This window comes from Chenopodium album, chromosome 5 (assembly GCF_948465745.1).
Source record: "Chenopodium album chromosome 5, dcCheAlbu1.1, whole genome shotgun sequence".
Taxonomy (NCBI): Eukaryota; Viridiplantae; Streptophyta; class Magnoliopsida; order Caryophyllales; family Amaranthaceae; genus Chenopodium; species Chenopodium album.
Window position 1 is genome coordinate 21,948,001 of NC_137838.1, and position 18,961 is coordinate 21,966,961.

The following is an 18,961-nucleotide window of genomic DNA, read 5'->3' on the forward strand; positions in this document are numbered from 1 at the left end:
AAGCATGGAAGGCATTATCGGTGGAATTCTTCAAGCATAGAATGACACCAAATTCGTTCGTCGACTTTCCTCAGGTATGGAAGGTATTATCCGGTAGCTTTCTTCAGGCTTAGAAAACTGCCAAACTCTTCAGTCGGCTTTCCTCAAAGCATGGAAAGCATTTCAACAAACGTCATCCGGTGGATTCCTTCAAGCATAGGAAAATACCAAACGCATTTGTCACCGATACACCGGTGCCAGATACGTATTCTATCCCTTTACTCTTTTATCTGTAGAACTAACATTTTTCTGCAGGTATCGGCGTATACAGAGTGATTTAGGATCGCAGAACGTCTTAAATCATTCTCCGTCCCTATCGACTACTTTGACTATCGTTTTCGAAACTGACGTTTCTACAAACTCAGTCAAAGTGGGGGCTTCTGTAGACACCTAAAAATGTCTCCCCAAAACCAAACCCGATGATAAATAACCTTTCACCGCCACTGTTGGTCGGGTTTAGTATTTAATCCCGAGAGTGCCTAAAAAATCGTATTTTATTAAATTCTTATTTTTGAAAGGTCCATGGATTAGTCTTGGTATTTGGTAAAAGCATAGTTTTAATTTTAGCCCAAGCTTGTTAATTAATTTTAAGCCCAAACCTTATTATTTTATTATTTATTTTTGGCCCAAATATTTTATTTATTTTTATTTCATTATTTTCTTATTTTAGCCCGAATAATAAAAGTCAGGAAAAAGCCCGAAATTATCAATCGGCACTTAAAAAGCCGAAAGAAATTAGGGTTAAAAATGAATTTAGACGGAAAAATGGACTAGAACTGATTGTGTCACGGTACAGCCTGACCGTGTCACGGGAACCCTTCCCGTCTGACGGTGGGACTTCCCGTGACACGGGAGGTCTGTCGTGACACGGAGAGTTCCGTGTCCTTTCCGCGTAAACCCTTAACGCGTTTTCCGTTCCATTTTCTGAAAATTTCCCGCGTCACTCCAAAACTGACCGTGTCACGGGAACTTGTACCGTCTGACGGTACAGTCTGACCGTGTCACGGTACAGTCTGACCGTGTCACGGGATACTTTTTTAGGGTTTTTATCATTTTAGGGTTTCGTGTGCTCCCTCAGCACATTTCCCTATAAATACCCCCTCATTTCTGATGTACGGGGCAACCAGAATTTTATTATTCTTATTTTCTCTCCTCTATGCTATTAACCTAAACACTAGCCTACCCCTTTTCACTTCAAAATTCCTTCTTCAAGCACTCAAAGGAGTCCATATTTTACTCGAGGTTCTGTCCTTAAGCCAAGGCGTGAAAGGTAGAATCGTTTGAGGGTTTGGCCCCAAAATCAACCTTATTTCATTTAATTTAATTTAATTATTGTTTTATTATTTCCTTGAAGTTACTAACTCGTTTATTATTTTGTAGTTGCAAGCAAACAGATTCAAAGTAAGGATCATGCTCTTTTATTATTATTATTATTTTTCTAACAATTTTACGTTGTTGGAATTATGATTAAATTGGTTTTATATTAATATTGATTCTATTATTTATTTTGATCACTATATTGCATGTTTTAAGGGAATATGTAATTGAAAATCACGACTAATAAGATAATTTGGACAACCGGTTTAGGATCCTTTTAATCTTATTATTAATTGAAGTGATCACCAAATTTTTAGAATTATGTGTGCATTAATATTAAACCAATTTAGTTAAATAATAGTTTGGAGAGAATTGAATTATTGTTTGTATGCCTTTGAGATCACAGGAATGCTTTTCAATATAAGAATCGAGTAGAGGCCAATACGGGCGAATGTGACTCCATGACTCACTTCGTACTATCATCCCCGATCATCCTTTCGTGGTTCCGAACCATATGGAGTTAATAATCTCATGGATTATGAATGGGGTGTAACCTTCACGGGTCAATCGTTGTTGCCTATCGTTGTCCCTTATCGTGGTTGCCTTTTTATGATCCGTGAACGGTTTACAAGTTCCTTAAAAACTTGTTGGCGGCTCCCTACTTTGCTTTGTCCCTAATCGTATGTCAACTCCCACTTCCTATGAATGCGAAGCATATTCACAACATGCTTCTTACGTAGGCGCACTTCGGGCGACGCCTACAAAGACCAATAGGTTCCAAAGATAAGAATCCTCGGAAAAGAAAAGGAGCATTGATTGATGATGGTCAAATTGAAGAAACAAATTCTGAAGGATCTCCAGAAGAGACTTTAGACATGATACAAGAAGAAATTCAGGTACCTGATAATTATGAAGAAATTTCAACAAATTATATCATGTCTGGAATTACATGGAACCGAAGTCAAATCGACGTCGATGATGTTTTTGCATGCAATGTAGCATTAGATGTTATGGATAATAATGAGGATCATGAACCAAAATCCATTGAAGAATGTAGACAAAGAAATGATTGGCCAAAATGGAAAGAAGCAATTGAAGAAGAATTAAAATCTCTTGGAAAAAAAGAAGTATTCGGACCTGTAGTCCGTACACTCGAAGGTGTAAAGCCAGTGGGATATAAATGGGTCTTTGTGCGAAAGAGAAATGAAAAGGGTGAAGTTGTAAGATATAAGGCACGCTTAGTTGCACAAAGGATTCTCACAAAGACCTTGTATTGATTATGAGGAGACATATTCTCCAGTGGTGGATGCAACTACTTTTAGATTTTTGATTAGTCTGGCAATAAGAGAAGGACTTGACTTACGTTTGATGGATGTAGTCACAGCTTATTTATATGACCCACTGGATAATGACATTTACATGAAGCTCCCAGAAGGATTCAAACTGCCAGAAGCAGCAAAATCTAGTTCTCGAGAACATTTATGTATTAAATTGAACAAATCTCTTTAGGGATTGAAACAATCTGGGCGTATGTGGTATAACCGTCTAAGTGAGTATTTGTTGAAAAAAGGTTATAAGAATGATCCTATCAGCCCATGTATTTTTATAAAGAAATTTGGATCAGAATTTGTTATAATTGCAGTGTATGTTGATGATTTGAATATCATTGGAACTCCTGAAGAGATTTCAGTGACTGTAAATTATTTAAAGAAAGAGTTCGAAATGAAAGATCTAAGAAAGACAAAATTCTGCTTGGGGTTACAAATAGAGCACCTAGAGAATGGAATCCTTGTGCATCAATCAACATACATAGAAAAGGTTCTTAAAAGATTTTCTTTGGATACAGCACATCCATTGGGCAACCCTATGATTGTAAGATCACTTGAAGTAGAGAAAGATCCATTCCGACCTCGGGAAAATGATGAAGAAATTCTTGGTCCTGAAGTACCGTATCTTAGTGCAATTGGAGCACTAATGTACCTTGCAAGTCATACACGACCCGACATATCATTTTCAGTTAATTTATTAGCAAGGTTTAGTTCATGTCCAACCCAAAGGCATTGGAATGGGATTAAACATTTACTTTGTTACCTTCAAGGTACGAAGAATATGGGTTTATTTTTGCCAAAGTTGTCCAAAGAAAATTTGATTGGTTTTGCATATGCAGGTTATTTATCTGATTCTCGTAATGGTCGGTCACAAACTGGATATGTGTTCACGTATGGTGGTACTGCCATTTCTTGGCGTTCCATGAAACAAACCATTGCAACTACTTCTTCCAATCATTATGAGATTTTATCAATTCACGAGGCTAGTCGTGAATGTGTATGGTTAAGGTCTGTAGTTCAACATATAAAAGAAGTTTGTGGTTTATCATCTGGGAAAGAGGCACCAACACCTTTATATGAGGATAACGCAGCTTGTATTGCTCAACTTAAGGAAGAATACATCAAAGGCGACAGAACAAAGCACATCTTACCCAAATTTTTCTTCACTCATGATCTTCAGAAGAATGGAGATATAAATGTATTGCAGATTCGTTCAAGTGAGAATTTAGCAGACTTATTTACTAAGGCTCTTCCGACAGCAACATTCAAAAAGTTAGCTTACGACATTGGATTGCGTCGTCTTAAAGATCTCAAGTGATGTAGTCATAAGGGGGAGTTAATGCGCGTTGTACTCTTTTTTCCTTAACCATGGTTTTTTCCCACTAGGTTTTCCTGGTAAGGTTTTTAACGAGGCAACATCTTATGCGCATTATACTGTACTTCCTCCGTTCTGTTAATATTGCAACAAGGAGAAAATTACACATCCCAAAACACATTTTATATGCTAAATATCTATTATTGTGTAATAGTAAAAAATATAAAAACTTGATATTGTGAAAGTATTTTATAAGACGAATCCAACAATATCCCATTTCACTATATTTTGCTTAACGTATAACTCATATTATATAGTCAAACAAGAGTGATGAATAGTGCAAAAAGTCCATTGTTGCAATATTAATAGAACGGAGGAAGTATTATTTTGTACGAGTTTTATAGTAAATGTTAGTTATATTTTTATTCAATATATAGTCATCCAAGGGGGAGTGTTATGATAATATCTAAATATGGATTACTATTATCTCATGTACAATCTAGAATACTATAGAGTTGGGTATTTGGTCTTATCCGTTGATAGAACCCTAGGTAATGTACATGTATATATATCCCGTACTAGATGGAATATTAAATATAACGTAACAATCTTCCCTCATCTCTCTATATTTTCTCTTCCATATTTAACAACACATAATAATTAACAGAGGTAGTATTATTTTTTACTTATTTATTAGTATAAATTCTTAAATGGACCTGGTTCACACTAATTTATTGTGGACCAATAACATTAGAGAAAGTATGGTTGTTTTATTAATAAAAAAAGGGTCACTATAATTAAAAAAAAAAAAAAGTCACTATGTTGAAATAAAAATCATTTTGGTAATATATATGTCTAAGTGATTATTTTTGTAATGAAATATTTTATATACGGATCAATATGAATAATAAAGGTCACTATGTTAAAATTAGGGTAATAGCGTTGTATTTTAATTTCACAATATTATTAAACGTTGTATTAGTTTTAATAAAGGTTACTATGTTAAAAATAAGGTTACTATATTAAAAATAATGGTCACTATGTTCAATATAATGTCAGTTGCGTGTATATAGACCTCAGGTCCACACAAGTCTATTTGATTTATTAGTATAATTTTCTTAATCCTTACGACTAGAACTAGACGGGTTCAACGTCTAGTCTTGTGCCAAGGAAATTACTTCTAATCCCATTACATCTTGGCATGTAGGCATCTCAATGACTTGATGAGATCGCATATAGATACCATTGAGTTAATGTAGTTCAATTAATTTAAAAAAAGGATTGGAGGTAAAAAGTTGCAAAATTCGTTGATTATAGCTCAATTTGATCTCATTCACATTTGGGCTTGCACGAGCATGAAATTGTAATGAAACGACCTGTTTGAGCTGAGCTGAAACAAGCCAAAGTCTCAGCATACAATTATGAAACGCAAAACTAGATTAAGCCTTTTATTTTATTTTATTTTATTCTTTTGACAGGAGCTTAAACAAACAACCTAAAATTTTATTTAAAGAAGATAAACTATACCCATGGAAGCAAGGATATGCGTCTTGTGAACTTGTTCCCTTTGTACCTTGTGGATGCTACATCATTTAAAAGCCTTAAAATATTATGAAAATATGTACTCCCTTCGTCCCATAATTACACGTAAATATATCATTTTGGATGTCCCAAAATGTTCCTCCTATTACTTAAAATAACACTCAATTATTACTTACTTTTTTATCTTTTCCATACAAAATACACACATACCTTACCTTTTTTTCATACAAAATACACACAAACCTAAAAAAATCATTACTTAGGGTTTGTTTGGCATTGCTGTGATTTTCTGTTTTTTTTTTTTTTTTGTTTTTTAAAAGTATATGATATATGTCTCATAATAAATCAAAATTTATTTAAACTTATTAAAATCATGATAATTTTGAAAACTGATAACAAAAAAGTGAAAACACATTTTTCTTGTTTCTTATTTTTGGTTTTTGGTTTTAAAAAAAAGGAAACTGAAAACCAAAAATGATGTCAAACAAGCCCTTAATTTTTAACTTTTCTATACAATATTCTCTACTTTTTATTATCCCCATACAACATTCTTAACTTTTTATCTTTTCTATTCAATATTCCTCTACTTTTTTCATCCTCCTTAAAAACCGTACTTTTTAGAGTTATTTGCCTGTAATTACTTTTAAAACAGGTAATGACATGACTCTACTAATAGTACTAACTCAACTGCGGTGACTCAAGGTTTTCATGAAAAATCTTCCTAGTAAATTTTTATTAGCTTGAATTAATGTTTTCATGTTTACTACCAAGAATATAACTCTGAGAAACACATGCTGTTAAACTCAAGAAATATTGGAGGAAAACGGCTGGTATGTACGAATATGATAATACGAGGACATGTGGTCATCTAGTTTTGCAAAAACACAGGGTTAACATTTACTGGAAGGACTTGTATCCACCATATACTCATACAATTGTCTTTCAGGACTTTTATGTTCCATTACTACATTAGGAAAAACACAATGTCAAAACAGTAGGTTCAACAATTATCGGTGCTTGTTGCTACTTTTGGTACATCAAACACTAGGAACCAAGCAAAAACGCTAGCATTGCAGCTGCAGTTATACTAACAAGCCCTTTTAGTAAACCTGAAGATGTCACAGCTGCAGCAGCACTTGAAGGACCAGGAGAGACGGCACTGGCAACAGGGCTTGCAGGGGATGAAGCAACTGAGGCTGCAGGAGATGGAGCCATGGAAGTAGTGGTGCTGCGGAGTACATGGATGTCAACTTTCTGCCCAGACTGGCAATGACCAGGGACCCCACAAAGGAAGAAGTAGTGGCCGCGCTTGGTGATAGTGATGGTGTCATTTCCTGTAGTGTGAGTTGCAATAGGGGACGATGCATTACATGCCCTGTATGCAGCATGAGACACTTGCATAACATTGTGAAACTGAGGATTGTACTGAAAAACTGCCATTGCAAACAAAGAGGAGAGTCATTGGATGGAAAGAACAGGCCAACTTTCACAACATATGGAAAGAAGATTTAACATTATGCCGTGAACCTTATACTATGAGCTAGCCAGTATCAAAGCATAAACATACAGCTACAATATACAGAGTAACATTATAATTTAAGCCAAGTAATCTGGTAGAGTACAATGCAAGTATTGTTTAGTTTATTAATTGTTTTCTTGGCATAAGATTGATTCAGGTAGCTCCTCCGCCTCCTCCAACCACTTCCACTAAGTTTGAGTCCATAACCTTTCACATGAGCTACCAGGTTTCTACTTTTAAAACAACATACAACATGTCAAGAATAAATAAAACGGACAATTGTGTTTACGAGGCACCATGAATCAAGTTCATACATTATGAAGGAACAAGTACAGCAAGCTGCTTATGTTGAGCCTTGACTTAACGACATCATTGTAAGAAAGTGAGCCAAGGAAATGAATAAGGCTAGAATGGTTCAAGAAGAAATAAATCCACAGAATTTACTGCTAAATGAAGGTAGGTTAAAACTCGATACATATGATTACATGCAGAGAATGTAGACTACATAACAAAAAGAAATTCATTCGAAATTGTCTTTAATTTTGTGCTCTAGCGCTTGGGTGCAAAATTTTATTGACTCATAACTGCCCTAACTTTCTCTCCCCCCTCAGGCCTCAGTATACTACAACTGCTGGTAGTTACTAGTCAGCCAATTTTATACTGCACCATGATGATTATTGCTAGATCAAATGAAAATAATAATGATTTAATAATCAAATTAAAACATAATGTACGAATGACCACTATGTATGGTTTCTAGAAATCAAGTCTGATTTTTAATCAAAACACCTTTAATTTAAAATCCGACATTATAATATTTTCTTTGTTCCATTCTCATCATCTTACAAACAGCATTTCGATCACATGTTGGATAGATAAACTAAAAGCTCAAGGTGTCCAGGTGGGTAACCCAAGTTGGATAAAAAAACTATCATACAACTAGAGGGCGTGCAATGACAACAATTATGAAGTACGGTTAACATTCTGATCATGTTATATTTTAGAAAAAAGAAATACGCAAATGATGACATTTGCTTTAGAACGAATATAATTACATTTTTATTCTGCCCTTTAAGCTCTATCGGGGGTTCAAAATGAACTATGGTATAATGTTCATGTCATTTCTGGTAAAAAAAACATCTACCTTAATGGTCCATTGATTATTATAGCATGCGTATAATAAGATTGAAAATAACATTACTGATATTTTTCCACCAACACCATTATTTCAAGAAAGCAACATACCCACTGCCCCACTAATCCATAAGTTTGCCTATGTTGTCTTGCTTATTGTTTCATGAACATCACTTGTCAATGTCATCCATCCAACGTGTTCAAACAGAATGAGCCAAATCTAAAAGGTCCATCAAATCGCTTTAGGATACGGATTTAATAATTCATGTACATAATCTTTTTATCCGGAATAATTGTTGTCTTACGTCTTAGCTCTTACTAGTTCAAATTACACTATCAATTTCATGTGAGTGGAGAATAGATATAAGTTGAGTATTGGTACATTAATCCTTTTCAACATATATTGTGACATATTAATATTATAAGCATCCAATTAACTATTTCAAACAAAGTCGGCTTAATAGAAGAGGAACATAATTGAAGTATGTAAAGTTATATTACTGGTTCAAATTTCAAACAATTTTAGAGTTCCTCCGTCCAAAACTCCGAGTTAATTGTCATATTAATAGTTCAAATTAAAAACCAATAAAATTATTTATATTAGCCAAAGAGATTATAATGCAAGCTGAATGCTGGTATACTGGTACTTTAAACAAACAACAATCTAATGAGGCCCGGTTTTGTTCACCTTTTTCCACTTATTTCAAAAAAAAAAAAGTTCAGATAAGGGTTAATAAATTCATACTTCCTCCGTTCTTTTTTACTTGACCTGTTTGGCTTTTACACTATTCACCACCTCTCCTTTGACTGTCTTTTGTGAATGACATGTAAGGAAAAATATATTCATATGATATCTTTTTTAATTCGTCTCAATAAGTATTATCGTAATATCCAACTTTTATAATCTTTACTTATGAAGAATTAAAGTTATTGATTGCTAAAATTTTGCATTGACAAGCGTGATAAAAGAAACAGGTCAAGTAAAAAAGAACAGAGGAAGTATAATAAATTCGAGAAAATAAGTTCAGATAAGTAAAAATCAGGTGAATAAATTCATATAAGATAAATTCAAGAAAATAAGTTCAGATAAGTAAAAATCAGGTGAATAGAATGTACCCTAAAAAGTACGAGGGCTTAATTTCAAAGATTAGTAGAAAAAGCATGTTTATATATTTTTAAAATAATTAATAATCACCCCCAAATTATTATAGGGTTTTGTCATTATCCCATAATTAAATTTAAAAATATAAAACTTAACGCCGCAATTCACAGCGCAAAAATCCAACAAAAATGACTCAACTCTGCACTACCATTCGTCAAATACGACAACCATCATACTCTTCTGTTTCTAAAAATTCTTCCTATTTTGATTTTTTTTTTTAAATTTTTTTTTTTTTTTTTTACAATCACGGTCAAAATTGAAAAAACTGTTTAATAAAACTACAGTACAACTAAAAAAATTTCATGGCAGTTCAAAAAAAAGTAAAAGAAAATCGTGCAAACTCCAATTAGAAATCATAATGAGGCATTAAACACAGGTAATTAAGACAACTCTCAACCAATTCCCAAAGAAATTTATAATTACACCAAAATTAAATGACATGCAAATGAAATTCAAAAAATTTGACAGTGGAATAAAAGGAGTACCAATAACATCAGAGAGATGGAACTCTTAGGTAGCAGCCCACTTCTTGTAATCGATGTTACCAATGGTGGTCCAACCAGCTGAATCCCCAACCTTATACACCGCCGCATTCGCCGTAACCGGAAGCAGTACCAGCTGCAACACGGTGGCTAATACGGCGGCCAAATTAAACAATCCCATTGTTTTCACTGCCTTGCACTCCATTGATGTTTGGTGGTGCAAAATTGCTAAATTTGTAGGAGATTGTTTGTTTGATTTTGGTTAGTTGTAAATGAGTGAGCGTGGTTGTATCTTGTATGTGTGTGTATATATATATATATAGTGTCAAAGTATTGACAGTGGTTTGAGTGGGGACAGTGTGTATGTATGACAGTAGGAGACTGCAACAGAAAAAGTGACTTATAAGTTTGACAAAGTAAAGTTTGAGGTCGTAATTTTATGCCTAATTGTTAACTTGACAACTACACATGTTTTATTATCTTAAATGCTCCCTTTAACGAGTATAATGCGAGTATGTCTGTTAGGTTTGGATACGAATATTAAAGGAGTGTTAGGTTTACAAATTGGCATAGGTTTCAAAATGGGGTTGGAATTTGGTTTATTAATACATTGTCTTCCGTTGTTGTTTGGGAATGTATTGATATTTAAAGGTGTTGTATGAGCCCATTTGTTGACTCGAATGAATAATACAAAAAAGGGGGGGGGGATGAATTGTATTGTAGAGGAAGTATAGTAATTTTTGCGGAATTAATAAATAAACTCAAATAAAAACTAAAAGTGCAAAGAGAGATTTTACGTGGAGAACTTCTTGACATTAATCAAGAAGAAGAACCACGACCACAAGGGATTTTAAACTCAACTCTTAATAATAATAGGCAAACAACCTATTACAAATTAAGACTCTAACTTAAGTTCCTTAACGAACTCAAGTTCCCCTTCAACTGATCCCTCAACCAGTTGAACACTCTTACTCTCTCTTTCTCCTTGCTTCACTCAAAGCAATAAACACTCTTATGGGGTGTTTGGTATAGGTTTTTTTAGAGGGATGGAAACGGAATCATGTTAGTGTTTCCGTTACATTGTGTTTGGTTACGGACTAAAGTAACACAAACCGTTAGTAAGAGGTAATCCAATCCACCCAATTGTTTCCGTTGTAATAAGTTAGGAAACAGATTCTCTTTCCTTCCTCTAACACAAAAAATAAAGAAAGCTTCTCAAAATTGCTCGACAAAATTTCTCACTGAAAATTCCCAAAATTGTTCGACGATTCTACAAGGAAAGCTGCAATTCTCCAGATCTTGCTCCTAAATTTTCAAATTTCTACTGCAAATCTTCAGAAATTATCACAGGTTTGCTATTTTATTTCTCTCGTTCAATTTATAGGGTTCATGTAGTATCAATTTTTACGTTTTTGGTTTGAATTTTTTACTTGCGTTTTCAATTGCAATATTTGATTTAGGTTTTTGATGTTTGTTGGAGTTGAATGTCTGAATCTGATTTTGTGCATATGCATTGATCGAAGTTGTTTTTGTTTGATTTTTGATTGTATTATTGTAATTACTTCAAGTTTCAGCTTCGAATGTTATTGTTTTAAGCTTTAATTCATTTATTTTTGATGTCAGAATATTGGTATATGTAAAATCACCTATCTTTTGTACAATGCATTTGATGCAATTAATCGTATATAATAATGTGAATCTTAGCTCAATAGCTATGAATTATCATCATTTTGGTTTAATGGTGTATGTAAGCTGTGATTTCTATTGATTGCGGCTCGTATTAGGCAATTCATTTGAAATTATTTAACAAACATTGGAGTTTTGTATACTTGTCCTTGACTTCCAAAATTGGTTTGATCATTGTATGGCTGTATATTAATACCTTGTGATGATTTTTATATCATCACAAGGACAATGAAAAAGTGATGCAAAAATATACGATTAACAAGTTAACATAAATGGTTGAATTTGAGCTATAGGAGCTAAAGGGCGGCATAATATATTAGTGCCACAAACTTCATAGTTCATACATGAAGATGCAACTGGGAGGTTGGAGATAGCTTGTAAGAAAGGTGATTTTTTGAGGACAGTGGTACAAATGTACAATAGATATATTTGTAGGGCTATTAGTATGACTATATAGTACCTTTTGGCACTTGTGCTACACAATGACACTACTATACTGTATTCTGTTCTGATGCATTTTTCTGTCATATATGAATTATAACTGTAAGATACAAATATTTCATGTTTTAGACTTGAATTAGAACTTGGTTTTTCTGGTGCATCTTGGAACAAAGGAAACTCTGTAAGTTTTAATTCTGATTCATGCAACATCATTAATGACAAAACAGGAAGGGTTGTTCTTGAAGGAACTAGAAAAGGGAACACATATATTGTGGATCTCAATTATGTCCCAAGGAACAACCTTACATGTCTAAGTGCCATTAATGATGATCTTTTATTATGGCATAAGCGTTTTGGAAATGCTAGTTTCTCACTCATGGATAAACTTAAAGCAAGGAACTTGGTCATAGGGCTTCTGTAGGGAATAAATTTCAAGCGTTAAACCCCTAGCTTGAACCCCACTGTGATCATACACTAAAGTACGGTGGCGTCCAAAAGGGAAGAAGATAGAGCAAAAGAGTCGCCAACAAGTTTTAGGAACTTGTGAACCGTTCACAGGGTGAAGGTTACACCCCTTAACGATCCAAGAGATCGTCAACTCCATAAGGTCTAGAACCAAATAAGGGTTCGGGGATGAAGGTACAAATCCAACCTAAAAGAGATTGAACCTGCCCTAATAATAGGTGTAGGGAATAATTTCAAGCCTTTAAAATCCCACTAGCTCGAACCCCACTGTGATCATACACTAAAGTACGGTGGCGTCCAAAAGGGAAGAAGATAGAGCAAAAGAGTCGCCAACAAGTTTTTTAAGAACTTGTAAACCGTTCACGAGGTGAAGGTTACACCCCTTAACGATCCAAGAGATCGTCAAATCCATAAGGTCTAGAACCAAATAAGGGTTCGGGGATGAAGGTACAAATCCAAACTAAAAGAGATTGAACCTGCCCTAAAAATAGGCCTCTACTTTATTCTGATCGTATTCATGTGCGCTTTCTGACTAAAATGCAATCATTAGGATTCACCCTAAACATGTTTAATCTATGTTGGTTGAATTTAAATGCACAAACAAATCTATTATTGACGATCACTTGAAATTATAATCAAATTAACCCTAACAAGATTATTAAATATCTTATTAAGCGTGATTACAAGTACCAAATTCCCTTTAAACATGCATAAAAGGTGTGATCAAGCAATAAAAATAAATAATCAAGCAACATAATAAATTAATTATAATCATCATCAAAATAATAATAATAATATTCATGATCATCATAAATTATAACAATTATAATCATAATCATGTTCATGTTAACATCAAAGCATAATGATAGCAAGATCCTAGGCATGATACTAACAAGATTAATAACAAACCCTAGCATGTCACTAAGCAATAAAAATAAAAGATTTAACCATAACATGATACTAACATGAATAAATATTAGGAAGAAAATAGGAAGTATCGTAACAATCATATTTAATATTAAAATTACCCTAGACATGATACTAGGAATATCATAATAACAATATAAACATGATTTCTACATCATCACATCAATAAATCAATTAAAGTACTTACTTTGATGCCTCGTACCTCTTTCTAATAACAAAATACACACGATAGTAACTTCAAGGAAAATAATAAACCAAACAATTAAATTAAATAATTGAAAGAGAGATTTGGGACCAAACCCTCAGAAATTAAAACCTTTCACGTCTAGGGCGAAGGCAACTTCGAATATGGCTAGGTGTTTCTAGATCTTGTGAATGCGGAATTTTGTATTTTGAAAAGCAAGGTAAGAAAGAAAGAATTGAATGTTTAAGAGAGATGAATGAAATCAATTGGTGAATGAATGTAGATGATGATGATAATTGGTGAATGAAAACGGAGTTTTTAATACGATATTTATAGAGAAAATCAGCCAAAAAAGATAATTTAACAAAACAGAGTCTGACGCTCAGAAAACAGAGCTGGCGCCAACCCTGGCTAGCTGGCGCCAGGCACCAACACTAGCGCCAGGCGCCAATGGCTAGCGCCAGGCCTGGTTCCAGGCGCCAAGGCCTGGGGTCAGACGCCAAGCTCAAATTTAACGAGTTTTCGAAAATCAGATAAGTTTACCGTACTGGAGGATAAAAAAATATAATTTCTTCGAAAATGCTATTTGATTTTGATTAAAACTCTGAAAAGTCAACAAAAGTCAATTTATCAATGCTAATTGAATTAGGAATGAAAAGAACCTTCTAGAAGAATCTAGAAGAGTAAAATCATTCCTAATTGCATTAGGAATGATAAATCATATTAGGCCCTCCCCTAGATAATTGGGCCGTACATAAAGCTCAAACCGGGCTCAGTTTAGTAAATTGGCCATAACTTCCTCAATATTCATCGAAATTGGGCTTATAATATATCGTCGGAAAGGTCTTTGCAAGCCCATCCAACTACACTACTATTGGACCCATATCATAGACCAACCAAACTGGATTGGTTGTTTTCTTAAAATAAGTTTTCAAAAACAGAGAGAAGAGAAAAGAAATAAAAACTTTCCGCAACACTAGACCTTTCCACACTTTCGTTTCATTCGATTATGATTCGACGCAAAAGGTACTCATCACTGGGTTTGGTTTTGGGGAGACACAAATGGGTGTCTACAATAGGCCTCTACTTTATTCTGATCGTATTCATGTGCGCTTTTTAATTAACATGCAATTAATAGAATTAACCCTAAACCTGTTTAATCTATGTTGGTTGAATATAATGCACAAATAAACTATTATTGGTGATCACTTGAATTGTAATCAAATTAACCCTAACAAGATTATTAAATATCTTATTAAGCGTGATTACAAGTATCAATTCCATTTAAACATGCAATAAAGGCGTGATCAAGCAATAAATAATAAGCATCAAGCAACATAATAATAACAATTATAATCATAATCATGTTCATGTTAATATTAAAGCATAATAAAAATAGCAAGATCCTAGGCATGATACTAACAAGATTAATAACAAACCCTAGCATGTCACTAAGCAATAAAAATCAAATCTTTAACCCTAACATGATACTAACAATCATAAATATTAGGAAGAAAATAGGAAGCATCGTAACAATCATATTTAATATTCAAATTACCCTAGACATGATACTAGGAATATTATAATAACAATATAAACATGATTTCTACATCATAACATCAATTAAAACCATTAAAGTACTTACTTTGATGCCTCGTACCTCTTTCTAATAACAAAATGCACACGTTAGTAACTTCAAGGAAAATAATAATCAAAACAATTAAATTAAATAATTGAAATAGAGATTTGGGACCAAACCCGCAGAAATTAAACCTTTCACGTCTAGGGTGAAGGCAACTTCGAATATGGCTAGGTGTTTCTAGGTCTTGTGAATGCAGAATTTTGTATTTGAGAAAAGGCTAGTTTAGAAAAAAAGAGAGAGAGAATAATCAAGAAAATCTTGATGAGAGTTGGTCGATGAAAACAGAGTTTTTAATACGTTATTTATAGAGAAAATCAACCAAAAAGATAAAATATCAAAACAGAGCACTTGGCGCACGTAAAACAAGATTAGCGCACCTAAAACAGAGCTGGCGCCAGGCGCCAATGGCTAGCACCAGGCGCCATTGGCTGGCGCCAGGCCTGGTTCCAGACGCTGATTTCAGAAATTCACGCGTTTTTATCATGTATGGATTTCAGATATTTATAGAGAAAATCAGCCAAAAAGATAAAATTAACAAAACAGAGTCTGGTGCACGCAAAACGAGGTTGGCGCCAGGCATTGGCTATTGGCGCCAAGCGCCAATGGCTGGCGCCAGGCGCCAGATCTGACTCAAGGCGCCAATTCCTGGAGTCAGGCGCCAAGTCTGTTTTTAACGCGTTTTTGTTTTTATCATATCTTTTGATCCGGAAGTCCAAATAAGGCATATAATATGTCGTTGGAAAGTTCTTAAAGTCTACCTTTCAACCCAATTAGAATCAGATTAAAATATTTTGTAGATGAAAAGATATGGCCAAAATAGTGGAAGGGTGTCAGTTTTGGATAAAGTTTCATGTCTCATTCATATCTTTTTCGTTATAACTCAGATTTAATATTATAATATATCATTGGAATTCAAGATCTATCCAACCATTTAAAATTTGGATAAATATTATGAGGCACGAAAATAAAATCTGAATATATTCCACTTCGTACAAAACAAGAATTCTTAAAAGGAGTAGTTTTATTCAATTTCAAACTCTTTAAAACATAATTATCAATCCTAACTCCATTAAGATTTAAAAGAACCTCCTAGAGTATTCTAAAAGACTATAATCAATCCTAATAGCTTTAGGAATGATAATTAATAATAGGCCCTCCTCTATATCATTGGGCCGCATATAAAAACCAAATCGGGCCCAGTTTAGTATTTTGGCCATAACTTCCTCGATATTCATCGGAATTGGGCTTATAATATATCGTTTGAAAGGTTTTTTCAAACCCCATCCAACTACACCATTATTGGACCCATATCATGGACCAACCAAACTGGATTGGCTGTTTTCTTAAAATAAGTTTTCAAAAACAGAGAGAAGAGAAAAGAAATTAAAACTATCCGCAACACTAGACTTTCCACACTTTCGCTTCATTCGATTATGATTCGACGTGAAAGGTACTCATCACTGGGTTTGGTTTTGGGGAGACACAAATGGGTGTCTACAGCTTCCCTAAGTCAAGTTCTTCATACAGCATATCTGTGATGCATGTGTGAGAGGCAAGCAAGTATGGTCATCTTTTAAAAGTAAAAACATGGTGAGCACCACAAAGCCATTGGAACTTGTTCACATGGATTTGTGTGGTCCCATGCGTGTTCAAAGTAGAAGTGGAAAGAAATATGTTCTAGTTATAATTGATGATTTTTCTAGATTTACCTGGGTGATTTTTCTGTCTAGCAAGGATGAGACCTTTGATGAATTTGTGTCCTTCGCCAAGAAAGTGCAGAAAACAAGTGGAAATCAAATTATCCACATTCGGTCAGCTCATGGAACTGAGTTCGAAATAAAATGCATGATTTGATGAGTTTTGCAAGGAGAATGGCATGGATCATAACTTCTCAGCCCCAAGAACCCCTCAATAAAATAGGGTTGTGGAAAGAAAGAATAGGACCCTAGAAGACATGGCAAGAACAATGGGCATAACTAGTGGACTTCCAAGGAACTTCTAGGCTGAGGCCATCAATACTGAATGCTATATTATAAATTGAATTATGATGAGACCAATCATCAATAAAACTCCATATGAATTGTTTAAGGGCAGAAAACCCAATATTCCTCACTTTAGAGCTTTTGGATGTAGGTGCTTTGTCCATAATAATGGCAAAAGGAACATTGGAAAATTTGATGAAAGAAGTGATAAAGTTGTGTTCCTTGGCTATGCATCAAATAGCAAGGCTTACAGAGTTTACAATAAAAATACTATGTGTGTCGAAGAAAGCATTCATGTGATATTTAATGAATCTAATATGTTTATCAATGTGCAGGAACAAGACACTAATGCTTATGAAATTGGAATGGTTAGAGACAGGGAGGAAGATGAAGAAGCATCCAGTCATCCCAAGGAAAGACAAGTTGAACCTGAACAAGATCATCAAGAAAATGCTGAAGTTCCTCTTGAAATCCAGGAGGAACAAGGTCATGAAGAAGCAGGCAACGAAGAGGAAGCGGAAGGAACAGAAAGAGTGCCTCAAATAGGAGTTCCAGCCAGAGAATTTCAACCAAAGCCATTTAAATATTAAGGCTCTCATCCTACTGATCTTATAATAAGTGACATTGGTAAAGGAACTCAGATCAGATTATAGATGAGGAACTTCTATGCCTTCCAAGCCTTTCTATCCATAATTGAGCCTAGAAATCATGAAGAAGCTCTTAAAGATGCTGACTGGATAATTGCCATGCAAGATGAACTCAATGAATATGAAAGGAACAGGGTTTGGCATCTTGAAGAAAAACCCAAGAACAAAAAGGTAATAGGGCTCAAGTGGGTTTTCATAAACAAGTTGGACGAGTATGGAACCATTGTGAGGAACAAGGTCAGACTTGTTGTGAAATTCTACAATCAGCAAGAAGGTATTGACTTTGGAGAAACTTTTTCTCCTGTTGCTATATTAGAAGCTATAAGAATATTAATTGCTTTTGCTTCATTTATGGGATTTAAGTTATATCAAATAGATGTCAAATGTGCTTTCTTAAATGGTTTTGTTGAAGAAAATGTTTTTTGTGGAACAACCACCTAGTTTTGAAAACCCCCAATTTCCTAATCATGTCTTCAAGCTCTATAAAGCTCTTTATAGGCTGAAGCAGGCACCAAGAGCCTGGTATGAAAGGCTCTCCAAGTTCCTTCTACAAAATGATTTTAAAAGAGGAAAAATTGATAAAACCTTATTTTTAAAATCTGAAGGAACTGAGTTATTAGTTGTTCAAATATATGTTGATGATATTATTTTTGGAGCAACTAACGAAATCTTGTGCAAGTATTTTGCTGATTTAATGAGTGGTGAATTTGAGATGAGTATGATGGGAGAACTCAATTTCTTCCTTAGACTTCAAATTAAACAAGCGGAAAAAGAAATTGCAATTCACCAACAAAAATATGTCAAGGAACTGCTGAAGAAATATAACCTTGATCAAGCAAAAACCAACCATACACCAATGGGAACTGGCACAAGATTGGATGAAGATCTACTAGGAACTAGTGTAGATCAAAACAAGTATAGAGGTATGATCGGATCCCTTATATATTTAACTGCTAGTAGACCTGATATTGCTTTTAGTATTGGCTTGTGTGCTAGGTTTCATTCAAATCCTAAAGAGTCACACCTTACAGCAGTTAAGAGGATTCTAAGATATCTCAAAGGAACTGACAATCTCTGTCTCTTCTATCCTAGAAGTGATACTTTTGATTTCAAAGGTTTTGCAAATGCTTACTATGCATGAGATTTGGT

General features: G+C 34.3%; 1 protein-coding gene across 1 annotated transcript; it reads left to right on the forward strand.

Moving 5' to 3' along the window:
- Nucleotides 1-17,818: 17,818 nt before the first annotated feature.
- On the forward strand, nucleotides 17,819-18,253 carry LOC145632733 (putative mitochondrial protein AtMg00820). The gene has a single exon (XM_081685074.1). It carries the CDS (start codon nucleotides 17,819-17,821, stop codon nucleotides 18,251-18,253), a length of 435 nt encoding a protein of 144 aa, XP_081541200.1.
- The last annotated feature ends 708 nt before the right edge of the window (nucleotides 18,254-18,961 follow it).

What these genes read in the sequence shown, in the direction of transcription:
- LOC145632733 (XM_081685074.1), top strand. Translation starts at nt 17,819, where the DNA reads ATGAGGAACTTCTATGCCTTCCAAGCCTTTCTATCCATAATTGAGCCT.